At 42.8% G+C, this 15,308-nt stretch overlaps 1 protein-coding gene across 6 annotated transcripts in view; it reads left to right on the top strand.

Annotated features, from left to right (window-relative positions):
• LOC108394304 (NEDD4-binding protein 2-like 2) overlaps nt 1–15,308 on the top strand; it is a 96,278-nt gene that overhangs the window by 59,825 nt on the left and 21,145 nt on the right. For 2 of the 6 annotated variants that reach the window (XM_073228999.1, XM_073229013.1), the window contains exons 7-9: nt 3,618–5,371; nt 7,856–7,941; nt 8,982–11,117. In XM_073228999.1, the coding sequence (XP_073085100.1) occupies nt 3,618–5,371; nt 7,856–7,941; nt 8,982–9,005 (1,864 nt within the window). In that variant the 3' untranslated portion in view covers nt 9,006–11,117. Of the gene's footprint in view, nt 1–3,617; nt 5,372–7,855; nt 7,942–8,981; nt 11,118–15,308 lie in introns of those variants that run through there. The other 4 variants (XM_037012445.2, XM_037012470.2, XM_073229010.1 and 1 more) reach the window with 3 other exon arrangements.

Raw genomic sequence — 15,308 nt, 5'->3', positions numbered from 1 at the left:
GCAAACTGCTTTAATAAATTGTGTGATCTCCCAGACTCTGGTAGCTTATTTTTCAAGCCATATTATTCTTTCATGAACTGTGTTAACTTTTCTGCGGGCATCATGAATTTTGATCAGCAGCAGATTCCTACGAAAGAGCTATCAGACTGTAATCCAGGTAAAACACAAAGGAACCCTTGAGGAATATTAGAGAAGCCCTCATCTTTTTTATTTTCCAACCTCTGCTATAAGGACAGATTAGTTTATTGGTTCAGACTGTGAGCTGAACTTTGAGGCAACTGATCTAGCATCCTTCTTCCCAAACCTTCCATAGGCGTCTATGTCTCAGTGAATGGCCACTTCATCCCTCCAGTTGTTCAGGCCATAGCCCTCGCACACATAATTGATTCTTATCCTTTTCTCATACTCTGTATTCAATTTGTTTTCAAGTCCTGCTTGTTTTTCCTTCAAAATATATCCAAAACGTGATCACTTCTCACTACCTCCGTCTTGTGCTGAATGAACTAACTCCAGGAAGAGACCTTGTGCCCATAGGCAGATCCAAATTACTGGGCACCTACCCTGTCTTCTCATTGTTCATATGGAGTTTTGACATAACCTCCAATTGGGGAATTGGATCCTGTTCCACGCCACCTCCTCTCCCTTTCTGTTGTTGTTTATTTACTGTGACCCAGAGTAAGAGAGGACAAGCAGAAAGCCTCAGGACACCATTAGGTTAGTGATGGTACGAGTCAAGGCCCAAGTGCTACTCATGAAAAGGACTGGACTCTTGCCAGCTTAGTATCTCTATGTTTATGCACGTGTAAGAATTTGAAGATGAGAGGAAGAAGAAGAGAAGGAAGTGAAAGAGGGAAATGCTTCTGTAAAATTCTCTTTTAGAATTGAGAGGCAGTTTTGCATAATATTAAAGAGTGTGGATTCTAGAGCCCATTGGCCTTGGTCTGAATCCTGCCAGTCGCCCTGTGACCTTGGGGCAAAGTTTTTTTCTTTCCAGTTTTATTGAAAAACAATTGACATACATCACTGTATAAGTTTAAGGTGTATAGCATGATGGTATGATTTACATATATTGTGAAATGATTACAGTAGGTTTAGTTAGTATCCATTACCTCTCATAGATACAATACAAAGAAAAGAAAAAAAAAACGTTTCTCCTTGTGCTGAGAACTTTCAGGATGTACCTTAACTTTCCTGTGTAACACACAGCAGTGTTAAAATAGTCATTGTGTTGTACAGTACAACTGTAGTGCTTATTTATCTTATGATTGAAAGCTTGTGCTTTTTTACCACCTTCCTCCAATCCCCCTCCCCAGCCGCTGCCTCTGATAACCACAAATCTGATCTCTTTATGAGTTTTGTTTTGTTTCTAGATTCCACATATAAGTGAGATCGTACGGTATTTATCTTTCTCTGTCTGACTTATTTCACTTAGCACAATGCCTTTAAGGCCCATTGGTGGTGTCACAAATGATAGGATTTTCGTGTGTTTTTTTATGGCTGAATAATATTCCGTGTGTGTGTGTGTGTGTATGTGTGTGTACTCCATAACTTCTTTGTCCATTCATCCATCAATGGTTAGGTTGTTTCCATGTCGTGGCTCTTGTAAATAATGCTGCTATGAACATGAGGATGCAGATTTTATTTCAAGTTAGTGTTTTGATTTCCTTTGGATATATTCCCAGGAGTGGGATTGCTGGATCATGTGGTAGTTCTATATTTAAGTTTTTGAGGAACCTCCATCCTATTTTACACAGAGGCAGTAGCTGGAGAAATCTTTCAGCGTCTCCTTGGTTCCATTGCCTTTTTGAGAAGAAAATAGAACTAGCATTTGCCTAACTATATAGGGCTGTTGTGAAAATTAGGAGTATTTTACATGTACAGCAATTAAACAGCCTTAATACATAATGTGTAACAAATAGCATTTCTTTTAAAGCCAATTAAAAAAAAATAGCTTTGGCTCTTAGAATTCCTGATGGCATAAAGAGTCACAAACATTTTTGTGACCAACCATATCTAGTAATCCCATTGCCACAGACCAGGGCTCTTCCCTCGACAGCAGGGAGCTTATTAAAGGGGCAGTAACTACACATTAAGTTTCAGCTCCACAGACTCACCAGTCCCTGAGTGAGTCTTAAGTCCTAATACATTGTCATTTAGTCCAATGAATAAAACAACAAACTCTACCCATTCTGTCCCTCCTTTCTCTGCCCCAGGATGGTTTACTTTTGGGTGAAGACAGGAGAGTTTGTTTTTAGAATGGCCTATGCTCATCTGCAGGGTGAATTTCCTAACTGCTGTTGCACCTTGGACTTCAACTAGAACGTTCATGAGTATCGGAACTGATCATGCCGGAGAGTTACCACCGAAGCTGGCATTCCTTTCTTGGTATTACAGCTTCTCAGTAACTTAGTGTTCTTTAATGTTCTTTATAAACCAACGTCCAGGAATGTGTGAACAAGGCCGCAGCAGTTAGGTGATGAAGAACAGGGTATTCAGGGCTCCTGCCTGTGTGACTTGTGCAGCAGCGTGGGTCAGAATAAGCCAGGCAGAGACCCAGGGTAGGTTTACTAAGTTTCTTTGTCTAACGCCCAGTCAATCAACTGACTTCTCTTCTCAGCATTGCTTTTGGCTTCCATGTTTGTTTACATGTTTAATTGCTTGTTTGTTTTTCTGTTCCCGTGTCCTGGATTTTTTCCTCAGTGTCTGTTGTCCTTCCTCATGGCATTTTACTATTTCTCTTTCTGTACCCTATAGAAGAGAAGACAACTAGACCTTTATATTTTGAGTTAAAAAATCTCCTAAATCCTCCTTTTTCTCTTAGTATCAAAGACTGTCTTCACTGAATGGGAGCTTGAACTTCAGGGTGCTCAATGAAAGCACTGTCACTCTTTAGTGGGGGATGAGTTTTCCCTGTGAAATTGTCCCCAGCATTGTATAGTGGGAACATCCCTGGTCTCAGTACCAGGTGCCAGTGACACATTACTAGTTACTGTGACCACCAGAAATGCCCTCACATGTTTCCAGATATCCCACTAAGTAGTGGTAGAGCCTCTGGGTTAGAGCCACGGCCAGCTAGGCAGTCAGAAGCTGCTCACTCAATTACTGGATTTTGCCATTCATCATCAACTGTTCTTTATAATTTGATGAAGCGACTTAACTGCCAACATTTTTATGTCTAGAGAAAATCTAGCTATTAAAGCAACTAAAATTGGGCCATTCTGAGACTATACCAGTCACTGTTTGCTTATCAAAATTCAAGGTGTTACAAAAACCCAAGATATTTATTGGTAGGTTATATATATATAAGTAAAAAATAATATTTCACATATATAAAAACTATTTTCTTAGGGAAAATATTATTTTCATGAAGTATTGCTTTATTAAATGATATAAAAATGAATTGTAAATTTCTCAAAGTGTACTTACCTCATTTTTAATTTAGAGGATTAAAGTGTTTCTCTTTTTTAAAGTGATTTTAAAATATAGTACAAAGTATACACACACAGCCCTTAGAGTCTCTTGTACGAATGATTTGTAAATCCGCACATTAAGAGTGTCATGTTTTGGTTTCCTAATGTTATACAAATAATTAGGTTACAAATTTTCTTCTGTTTCAGAGAAAGAGCTGTGAAGAAAACTGGACACAGGCTCATCACAACCAAACAGAAGAGAAACAGAAAAAGAAATAAAAGGCAGAACAGTTATAGCAAAACCCTGGAGGAAAACCCATTTGAAACCAGAAGTTACACTTTGCCGGGAGATCGGAAGCCATCTCAGAGGGAAGAGGAAGGTCTGGACGTGACCAGAAGAGAATCGGGCTGTGCCTTCGCCGGCGGTCCCGGGAATGAACTAAGAGGTTTAGCGGACGGCCGTAAAGATGGAAGACGGGAAAACACAAAAGCCGAAGACAGTTTTCCACATGTTTTGTCTGCAGTCGAGCTGGACAAAACACCGAAGAACTTCCTCCCTAAGGAAGATGATGATTCATTTCTAAATCTGTCATCGATGCCGAATGAAAGCTCTGCTACTTTTCCGACAGTGACTCGGAATGTTTCCTGTGTAGCACGTGGTGACTGCTCTAGCCTAAAGGTGGAAAAGCATGTTGGAAATGGGTATATCACGGACATCCAGGACCGACTTTCTGAAACCCCATGCTCGTTTAGGCAGGGGAGAGAGATGGCACACAGAAGCCTCCCGAATGAAACGGTTTTGTGCCGTCAGTACGGATCCAGAACTCCAGATAAGGTGTTAAGAAAGGGGCAAGGAGTAAATACAACTAAACATAATCATTGGGCTCTTTGCTCAAACAGTTTATCTGCCGAAGAATCACAGCTGGGCCCTGACAGACAGCCCTGTTTGGATAGCTGGCCTGTGGGACCTCATCAGTTCGCATGTGAACAGAGACCGAAGAGAGAGAGACGGCAGAATCGGGCCGGTCCCGACAGCAAGGGGCCACCGATCAAACTGATCCCCGCGTCTGAAGGGGCGTCAGGCCCCAGGAGCGGTCCAGAAACGTGGGTGGAGGAGAAGCTATTGACAGAAAGTGAAGATGTGTCACCTCCAAGTGAGAATACAGATTCAGTCCGAGAAACAGAAATAGGTATCTTGGGAAACTGCTCACTTAGACTGGACATCCCAAAGGCTGCCCCACACTCAGCAAGGAGTAGGAGAAGGAGGCAGAAAAGGATTTTCAGTTTGGCACCTGACCTTACCTCACTGGGACAGAGTCATATCGGCGTGAAAGTAAGGGGGAGATGTGGCTTGTTATCAGAAAGCCATAGACTCAAAATTGTTTTGGAAGAGGAACAAGGTGGAATTTCAGAAATAAATAATGAAGAGGAGAATAAGCAAAAACTTACCATCTCCAATCATTACCCTTCATGGTTTTACTTTGATATTATCCAACATTTTCCTCTAAATGTTGGTGGACAATTTTATTCTCATTACCTGTCATTTAATAGACAAAGGCACCCCGTGTATTTTTACAAAAACCCTATTTCTTCTCTTGGGCTGCAATATACATCTCGCTTTTGGAAGGTATCTTTTTCAAGCAAGGACTCATTTTTGACTTTCAGATCTCAGACAAGAGTAGATAATAAACCAAATGACATAGGGTTTATTTCTTCAGAAATTTTAAGTACCCAACCTGATACTTTATACTCTTTTAGGATCAGTTCTGATCTTCTCTTTTTAAATGAAAATTCTGATGAAAAGCAAAACACAAGGGACGAATCTAAGGCATTACCGTTCTTGCAAATCGAGGATAACCAAGCTTTGACGGGCGCTGACTCGGGTTCCTCTGGGCAACCGTTGTCACAAGGGTTCGCTTCTCAACTAGTGAAGCTTTTTGGATCTCCTGGAGTTCCGCTGGGTAAATTGTGTTCATTTGCTGCAAATCGAAAGTCCAGTTTAACAGATGTGAGGAATTTTTTAGGTGTTGCTTCCTCGTGTGAATGATTTCACGCAGCTGATTGACCTTGTGACGCTGTCAGCTGTGCAAGTGGAGCCCCAGGGCAGCTGGTGCTGCAGCTGCAGAGTCCCGCCCCCCAGGCCCACGTCCACGACAAGGGTCACAGCGTCTTTGAGCATTTAGAATACTTGGACTCTCAATGTAAATAGACACGGGGAACAATGAAGGGTGACGTAGGCAGACAGTGATTATGTAACAAATAGAAATGGACTTTTAAAAAAAAATCTCTTTTCTACATTGCCCTCGTTTGGCACGTGGTCCTGTCCTTTCTCATTCACAGTACACCTCACAGATACAGGAATAGTAAAGGGCAGGGGTGGGGACACTGAAGATTCAATGATAAGAAAGTATCTTAAAAAGTTGAACTGAATTTTTAAAAACTGAGAGGGTTACTGGAAAGAAGCCTACGAAGGAGTCTGGTTCAACTAAAAGGTTCTTTGAGGCTCTTAAGATTGTTTTCTTGGAAACGAAAAATCCACGTGTGAATAAAACAAGTGAAAATATGTTTTTAATATTCTAAGTAAATTTCTTCGAAATAACAAGCATATTTAATATGTTAAATGTCTAAAGAAGAAATGGAGTACATTTCCCAGCTTTTCCTTATCTGTAAGGCAGCTGCATGTGTTAGTGGGTCCGTGCACTCGCGTGAATCCCCTAGGGGACAGAAGCTGCACAGCGGAGAGGGCAGAGCTCTGATCGCTGCAGTTCCCCTTTTCCTCTGTATACTCCTTCTCTCCTATACCTCCCGGGGTAACTGGGCCCTGCTCCTGTCCCACAGCTTGTCTTGCAGAGATTTTTTACTTTGCTCCTAAACTTCTGCTGTTCTGGGCGAACTCAGTCCCCACAGCTCAGGCCCAAGGTTGGCTAAGTTTCAGGGTCAGGGAGGCCACAATTATCAACCTGCCCTTGTTTATCTGGCATCATGTTTATCATTTTTTATACACTCTCATAAATAATCACGTCTTAACTGCTTGCTGCAATTTTCTATCCTCCTAGATGCCCTAAAGAAACATACCAATTTTTAAAATTAAAATGCATTTGCTTTGGGGAATTTTAAAAGGTAATTGAAGTCATTGTAGGTCAGGGATCTTAGTCTGAGATCCATATTCTGAAATTGTATGTGAAATTTTTTGTGCCATTTTTCTGGGAGAAAGTCCATAGATTTTCATCAGCTTCTCAGCAGGGGATGGAGGGTGGGGGGTAGGGGCTGGGTGTGTGCAACCATGGTCCAAAAAGATTAGCCATCACTGCCTTAGCTCTGTGCCAGAAAACGGGCAGGCACCGGTGAGAAGAGACTCTCAGCCTCCTCTCTAGAATGCGCACTACCACCGTAATCAGCAGTGATGATAAGGCATCCATTAATTAAGCTTTGGAAAGCTTTTCAGAGAAAATAGACCTCATTCATCAAATAGCTTACCTTCTAAGTGGGGAGACCAGACTAACAAACAAAATTATTGCACATAGAAAATATAAGTGACAAGCTTATGAATATTTTATGAGTGAGGTCAGCAGTTGCTAAACGGATTGTTGAAGAGAATGTGGAGTTACAGTTTTGTGTGGAATGGCTTCAATGTGGAAATGAATTATAAGGAGTGTTTATACAAATGTGGTTTAAAAGAAAAACAGGGGAAGAATTTCACATTTGGAGATGGTGTGTGCTTAAAAAAGGAGAGGAGAAAACTAAGTGGAAGCTGTCAACTGATTTGTCTGGCTAGGCTGGACAAGGGAAGCTCGGGTCTGTCTATAGTCAGTGGCCTAGTAAGTGAGAGAGGGAACACAAGTGAGTCCTAGTATCAGGAGCTCTGCCAACACAGTGGGGTTATAGTAGAGACATCTGTAGGCTTGAAGAAACTGAACTACCTATGTTGTTAGGATGTGCAAGTGTAGGAAAAATGTTTTGTGTGGCTTGGTATGGCTGATATGTATATATCAACGTTTGGACTTGTTTATAAGCACCTGAATTATTTGTGAGGACTTTTCCCCCCCAGACACTCTTACGTGGAAAGAGCGATTTGCAAGAAAACATTAACTTGCTGTAGTTGCAATGTTTTATACATGTCACAGGAAGGGATGACTATCTAAAGTTTATGCCCTGTGACAGTATTGTTGGAAGCTCTTATATATGTGTATATGTGTATACTTATACTTACGTGAGAATATGAACTATGATACAATTATTTTACATGTCGACATAAGAATTTCATTGTATGTATGAATAGTATTTACTAACAGAAATGGACAAACTCCTGCTTTAGTCACCACGGAAATACCCTCCAAACCAGACTTGCCATTATGTCAGACTGAATGTCATATTGCGTATCTTCACATTTAGGGTAAAAATCTGTGTGACATGAAAGATGAAATTTGTTCCCTTGATTTTCACAGAATCTTTATTGCCTGGTGACTGTGTGGTTCCCCTCATCTGGAAGACGCTGAAGATGATTTATTTGCAATGGAAGACCTCAGTAGAGGTATATTTTTATGGCTTTCTAAGGAGAACTTCTGTAACTGTTTCCTAAAAAAAATGGGAGAAAACCTGTTCATCGAGTATCATATGAAGGGCTACATCTCTTATTGTACAATAGAGCGTATGGTGGATGGGTAGATAATATATGCATTCTTCTTTCAATCTGTCCCAAAGAGAAAGTTGCATCTAATTCTCTAACGTGGTTGTGGTGTAGGCTGGTCTAAGGGCCCCCTGTGCGTTACCGAGGTGCCCAATTTAGGAGAGTTCTTTATTGTTCATTACATCTGTTCTCCTGTCCAGCCTTCAATCTGATTCTGTTATGATAGAGTAACAGCTGCAAATAAGGTTCGTATTTACTTGACTTGGTGTGTCCTTCTGGTCCGCAGTGAGGGACATGACTGCTCTGACAGGTTGTTAGTTTTCCAGGTGGCTAGGGGTGGCCTGGCTGGGAAGGTTAGAAAAGCACTAGAAATTCTGGAAAAGCCAACACTCTATATATAATGTAGCAGGGAGAGGGTGGCCGGCATTCTGCTGACACTAGTTGATAGTGGTTTAAATGTTCCCGGAGGCAATGCTAGGGGTACATTTTGAAGCAGAGAGTAAAATCAAGGTTTAGTGAAACATAGAATTATATAATTCAGGATAGTAGGTATTTCTTAACTGTTCGTATAAGCACAGCTGTGGGAAAAGTAGATTCATTTTACAGTTAGTAAAACCAAATACCTTTTCTTCTTATTTATTTTCATTTCTTATGGTGACATTACTGCTACCTAAACACACACACACACACACACACACACACACACACACACACACACATATCCAAATACTTTCAATGTTTAAATTGACATTTGTGGTTTTTATGTTTCTTTTGTCATTTGGGGGGGGTGCCCACATAAGTTAAATGATAGTACACACGTAACCTGAATGCCAAATATTATTTATGTATTTTGACTAGAGTTTCTAGAAAAGACAGAAGATTGGTTAAAAAATGAGAATTCCTTGTGCCAAATATTTATTATATTTTTTTATTATGATCCCTAGAAAAGACAGAAGAAGATTGGTTAAAAAATAAGAATTCCTTGAACTGTAAGTACAGCCTATTCCAGAGACCTCGGTATGAAAAGAAGGAAGTGGATGCCGACATTATTTGCTCATATGCACTGCGACTGGAAAGTAAATATAAAAAATGAAGTCTGTTGCCATAGCAACTCTGGGTGCTCTTGTACATGTGATGTTTTTATTTCTATTAAATGTAGATCTTTTAGTGAAATACAACAAAGCTTAGATTGTTGCTACCAAATTTATTTTCCAACTTTATTGGTTAAAACATACTTTAGACATCTGTCAACACACAGTTTAGGAGGGATTCCCACCCTAAATGATACGGGATTGAGAGCTGGGAATGAGGGATATAGGTTATATTTAAATATTTAAAGACCCTTTAGGATAAGAGGTAAAACATGTAGACAGACTCGTGTTATGTTTTCAATCTGACATCAAGCTGACACTAAAAAACATCGCACTTTTTTCAAATGCCTGAATTATGAATAAACACAGCTGCTCCTATTTCAGTGTATATGTGTCTGCATTTGGTAAGAATTGAATGCACTACACATTTTACCATATGTTTTCTCTCATTTTAACTCTTATTTCTAAGACTATGCTGTGTTCCCATTTCTCAGCTTGATAGACACATATACCAGTGAAAACATTTTTGTTTTAAGCCTGGTTCTGCTGCAAAAAGGAGAGAGCCTAAAGAGTTGAGAGATTTGGAGAAACTACTAGAAAATGTAATACAGATAGAGTGTAAGGAGAGGTGAGAGGCTATGAGGAGTGAGAGAAAGGAGGTGAGGAAACTCATTCATTTGTTCACCAAAATGTATTGAGTTGCTTCCACCCTGACGTTGCTCTGCACACTGGGGGGACGGCGGCGAGAGCAGTCCTGCTCGCACGGAGCTGACGTTGGGACGGGAGTGGGGGAGTGCTTTTCCCTCCCCAGGGAGGCGGCTCCACTGTGACACCAGTGTAAGCAGCAGGCGACGAGCATGGATGTATTTGGTTGTGGCCAATTCGGGAGTCTTTCCTACCTGCTAAATTTGGATGTTTTGTGTCAAGGACACTTTCTGGACCAAAGTGTTGTTTTTTATGTCCATCTTCCACTTTCATGCTAAACTGTGCTCTGTGAACCCGGTCTTCTCAAAGAGCAGTCACCCCTAATCGCTGATCAAAAGATTCTTACTGAGGAATTGTATGCGTGCTGCACAGATTTTTTACAACTCTAAGAAGGGCCTCCCTGTTCTGTGGTTGGCGTAAGTACTACTCAGGGGGCCTCAGGGGTAAATGGGAACTCTGGGAGCCGCAAGTCCGGTTTGTACTCCCGCCTGTTTTCCTGCCGGCCTCCAGGGCGTGTAGATTTTTGTCACTCCTTTAAGTAGATGGGGGAGAGTGTGGGAAAGAGGATGGGTCCCCTCCTGAAGTCACTGCTGACTGGCTCTGTGGCCTTAAACAAATTACCCTCTCAGATCCTTGATTTCTTCACCTGTAAAAATAGGTTTATACTACCAACCTGTCATGTGGATAGCAAATGAAGATTAAATGAAATAACTTGTGTGAAATAGCATAGTGCCTGAAAAATAACAGGCTCTTAGGAAGGGTAATTCCCTTTCCCTAAATGCCTGCTTTGGGTAAAAGCATGTCTTTGAAACAAAATAGAAATTGTGTTATCCAGGAGAGCAACATATTGACTCAACGGACTTGTTGCACATTTGCATGAATTAGAATTTATTAATAACTTTGTAATCTTAATAGCTGGGTCCTCAGAGAATGGGACATAGAGAAGGTTTTGATTTGGATACAGGAGGCTGGGTGATTGCAGGGGACAGACTCTTGAACGAGGCAGGGCGTGGGGATTGTGGGGATGGTGCGGGGTCCTAGATACCAGGGGAGAGGCATGGGCTCCCTTCTTGTCACCATTCTACTGCACCTCTTGTGTGTGTTTGTAGTTGGACCCTCTGGCCTTCCTGGTGCTGTTGAAGATCCTAGTCATGGAGAAAGAGTTCTCAGCACTGATCCGAAGGATTAGTTCCAGCGATATGCTCATTGGATAACAGAATCCGTTTGGATAACCTCTCCTACTATTGATTATCTATCTTAATAATAAAACACTCGACTGAAGAGGTAAAAGCTTGCACATTTAATTACCTAGTTTTGAAGACATTGCCATACTTTGTTTTATAGAAGAAAATGAGGCACAGAAAATTTGTGTTGCTTATTTAAAAAATTGCATCAGGTGAGAAGGGTACACCCTATATCCAAGTATGGGTCCTGATTCCATTTCTAGATTCTGAAACCCAAAAAACTCTGAAAAACCACAAGTTGTTTTGTTTCTTTAAATGTTTGGCATTAAAGTTAACTTGGCAGGAAAGCTTGACCCAAATAGGGTAATTTTACTCCCTATTTATCCCATTTAATGTGACTATTCACACATTTCACTGCAGAAATATTAATGTATTTAATTTCTGGGGCTCCCCTAGACTCCCCTTAGAATGTAAGGTTTTATATATATATATATACACACACACTTTATACCTTCAGCAAAAAAAAAAACTAAACAAATAAGCAAACATACATTTTCTGAATTCTGAAACATATCTGATCTTAAGGATTTTGGTTCATGATTGTGAGATTTGCACTATACTACAGATAACTATTATTTTAAAAATCTTTACCTTAGTTTAGTTTTACTTAACAAACGTCCAACACAAAAATTCATATTTGAGAAATATAAATAAAGGGGTCATTAGTCCCTCTTCGACATGTAAGCATTTGTTGAACCCCTCTGTTTTCAGCAAGGGCGCCTGCCCACCTTCCCTTACGTCCCCACCCGGACTCGGCCCCCCGGGTTGGAAACCCCCGGGCGTGGCTCCGGGCGCAGCTGCCTGGCTGCCTGGAGGCTTGTTTCCTCCGCAGACTTCCGGCTGACCTTCCTGCTTAGACCCCCGCCTCCAACCCCGGGTCTTCCGACTCAGGAAGGGTGTCGGGGTTGTGCTGGGTAAATTGCGTTGCTCCTTGGCTTTTCATTATCAGGTGTTTTTTCTTATTTGTTTTGCCAAATTAACACTTGACCTTTGCTCTCCAGTTTTCAAAATTCTCTCTTTTCTTATGGTTTTTTGCTTAAGAATAATAACAACCCCCCCCCCAAAAAAAAGCCCCTTTACATTTTAGTGGGGTTTCAAGGAGGGAGTGGAAGTTCACTGTGTACTGCCATCTTTATTGGGAACTGAGTGCTTTATTTAAAATAGCCCAGTGTCTTCCTTATGGTCCCCTTGTAGAGTCTACCTTTCTACTAGACTGTAGGCCTCCTGCAGACAGAGCAGGGTCCCCAGTGTCTGGCTGAACTCCCAGGGGCCAAGCCCTCTCTGCGAGCTCCTTGGGCAGTTGCGAAACGGGGCTAGTCTTTAGCCTAGGATGGACGAGTTGAGGGAGGAGCCGCCCAGTACTGGGGTGGAAGCGCAGCCCCTGCAGAGGGGACTCTGGCGTGGGGCGGATCGCTGCTGCCTTAGGGGCCTTCGGGAGCAATGCTTAGGGGTCTCTATAGGCACGCTGCAGTGGATATAACCAAGGGTAGTATTGTAAACATTTAGCAACGAATAGAGCATGCGTAGTGACCAGCTCTGCAATACCTTTATGCTGTACTGATGGGTACCAGCCGACTATCCACCCAGGCTGTACTTGGGTTCCAGATATCCCCAGCTTTCTCAGCCCGTCTTTATTATCTTGCACTAATTTCCAGAATGAAGCTACTCTCCCCATTTCTCAGGCTTCCAACTCAAAGCTTATTCGCAATTGGCAAATACTACATGCTGTGAAAATAGAAGATACGGTCTTTGCCTTGGGGAAGAAGAGCAACACCAAAAAGACGAAGGGCTGGAGTGGAGGCGGCAGAGGCAGGTGGGGCCGAGTGAGCAAAACCAGGCTTGTCCAGAGGACATTTCCGCACCGGCAGCCTTCTCTCGGGCCGCCAGAGTCCTGGGCACTTCCCTTGTCCATCCACATGGACATACTCGGCATTCCCTCTCTTCCCGTGGCCCCTTCCTAACCTCCTTCAGCTTCCTGTGGCCTCTGTCCAGCTTCTAGGGGAAGGGTGAGGGAAGAGCCAGGGGGCAGCAGTGTCTGGCAGAGACGAGGACATGGTCCTGCCTCTGGCCAAGCCGTGCAGACAGTGCGGAAGGCGCACGCGCGGAGTGCCGGGCCGACAGGAGGCCGCGGAAGCAGCCGAGCAGGCAGAGACTCCTTTTCCATCCTCTCAGCGCGTATCACTTACATGTATTAACAAGGTGCCTGCGTATGTTCTAAGACTAATTTACATTTTTGGGTAAAAAAGATGAGTGAAGTTCCTGGCAGGGGATGAAAGGACATAGGATTAGAGAGAATTGTGAAAGCCGCCGCCCATAAATTTGACGTGGTTACCGAGGTGAAGGTTTCTGGTCAGACTGCTTTGGGAGCTTCGTCATCATTCCAGACTTTCTGCCGTCTTGGCATCTCTTGGGGAGCAACCTGGGAGTTATTTATACTTAAGCATTCTAAATTCTGGGTTATGTGGTTGGAGGGTTAAATTCCTGGTTTCCACCAGCCCTTCTCGTGCCCTCCTTGTTTTTCCACATCTTGTTAAACAGTTATAATTAGAGAAACATTTGGATGTTTCCTCATTTGCCAAAAACGACTTAGGATCATTTTCTTTACGCTCAGCACGGTAAGCGTTCCCAGAGCAGCAAGGTGGGGCTTGCTGGCCACCGTGTAACCGGGAGATGGAACAGGCCCGAGAGCTGTGAGGGCGGCTGCTGGGCCACGGGCACCAAGTGGTTCATCTCAGGGGTGGATCCGCTGACTCCGGGCAGCCCAGCTCCCTGCAAGCTGCCACCGAGGTGGGGTCGGTAAGGCTCTGAATACAGCTGATGGCAGGCTGGCTCGCAGACTGTCCAAACGGTCACGGACTTTGTTTACATTACTCTTCTCTGACATTATCACTATCTTTGCTCAGTCTTAATCTTCCTTAAATCCCAAGCTCAGACTCATTTAACTGAGGACGTAGTTTAGGTCCACATACAATTACTGAGCACCGCCTGAATGTCAGGCACTGTGTTAGATGACTCCGTCCCCACCTTGAAACTTCAGTCTATTGGGAGGAAACAGATACACAAGCGTAACTTAAATAGTGTGGTTTTGAGGAACAAATTGTGAAAACAGCGCTTACTGACTAGGTAAATGTGGGGGTTGAGAGACAGGCGAAGCGTCTGTAGTCATGTCCAGGCACTGCCAACCGTTTTCTCCCTGAAACTTTCCTTGCCTGGGCCTCCCCACCCCTCACTGTTGTAGTCTGTTTGCTTTGCTGATCATTCTCTTGTATTCTCCTTCAACGGATCCACTTACAAACATTCATTTCTTACATACCAGTGGCCCCGGGGCCCCCTCTTCAGCTGTCAGCTCTAGTCTCATCTCCTCACTGGGCAAGGGTCCAAAGCTCTGTGCCTGCAGCTCAGACCTCGCATCTGAGCAGCACACTCTATTTCCCAGCGTCGACTAGGCTGCTCCACCTGCCCAGGCCCGGCAGACTCTCTGTGCCAAACCTCCAGCCCCCAGAGCTGTAGGTCTTCCCGCTGCCCTGCCCCTCACTGCCTGGGACCTCTCCGCAGAAAGAAGCAAGGGACGGAAGGCTCATGCAGCACGGTCTGATAGAAACATGCCAGCTACTTTTCTAATAGCCACATTAACAAAGCAAAAAGGAACAGGTGAAATTAATTTTAATAACATATTAACCCAATATTATAATTCAATGTGTAATCAATGCAAAATTACTGAGATATTTTATGTTCTGTTTGCATACTGAACCTTTGAAATTCAGTGTGTATTTTAATCTGTTTGTACTAGCCACATGTCAAGTGCTCAGTAGCTTCCGTATGGGACAGCGAAAGTCTAGAATGAAAAAGGTAGTATTTGAGGCTGGCAAAAACTGTTGTATACATATATTATAAGCAACACTATTTTCATGATTCATATATATTCTCTATCCTTACAGTTTTTCTCTAATCTTTAGAGAAATTTCTGAAATTAGTGTTTCATAGCAGTGCTAAGGGAAACCATGAAGTAACTTTCCTCCAGTGCCGGGAAGGGATTTCCAGCGCGTCTCCCGGGCCCCCAGCCCGGGGCCATCACAAGGGAAGGGGAAATTCTTCCCACAGAGCCCCTCCCTGCCGGAGAGTCCCTTCCAAAGCTTGTTGTGAAATCCGTTTCAGAAGAAAATCGCTTTTCCTCACAACTCCTTTTCAAAATTTTCATACCTTAGCTGCCAGAAACAAAATGTATTTACTT

Source organism: Manis javanica, chromosome 1 (assembly GCF_040802235.1).
Source record: "Manis javanica isolate MJ-LG chromosome 1, MJ_LKY, whole genome shotgun sequence".
Lineage (NCBI taxonomy): Eukaryota > Metazoa > Chordata > Mammalia > Pholidota > Manidae > Manis > Manis javanica.
Note: the sequence above shows the minus strand (reverse complement) of the source record. Positions and strands in the feature narration are given on the sequence as shown.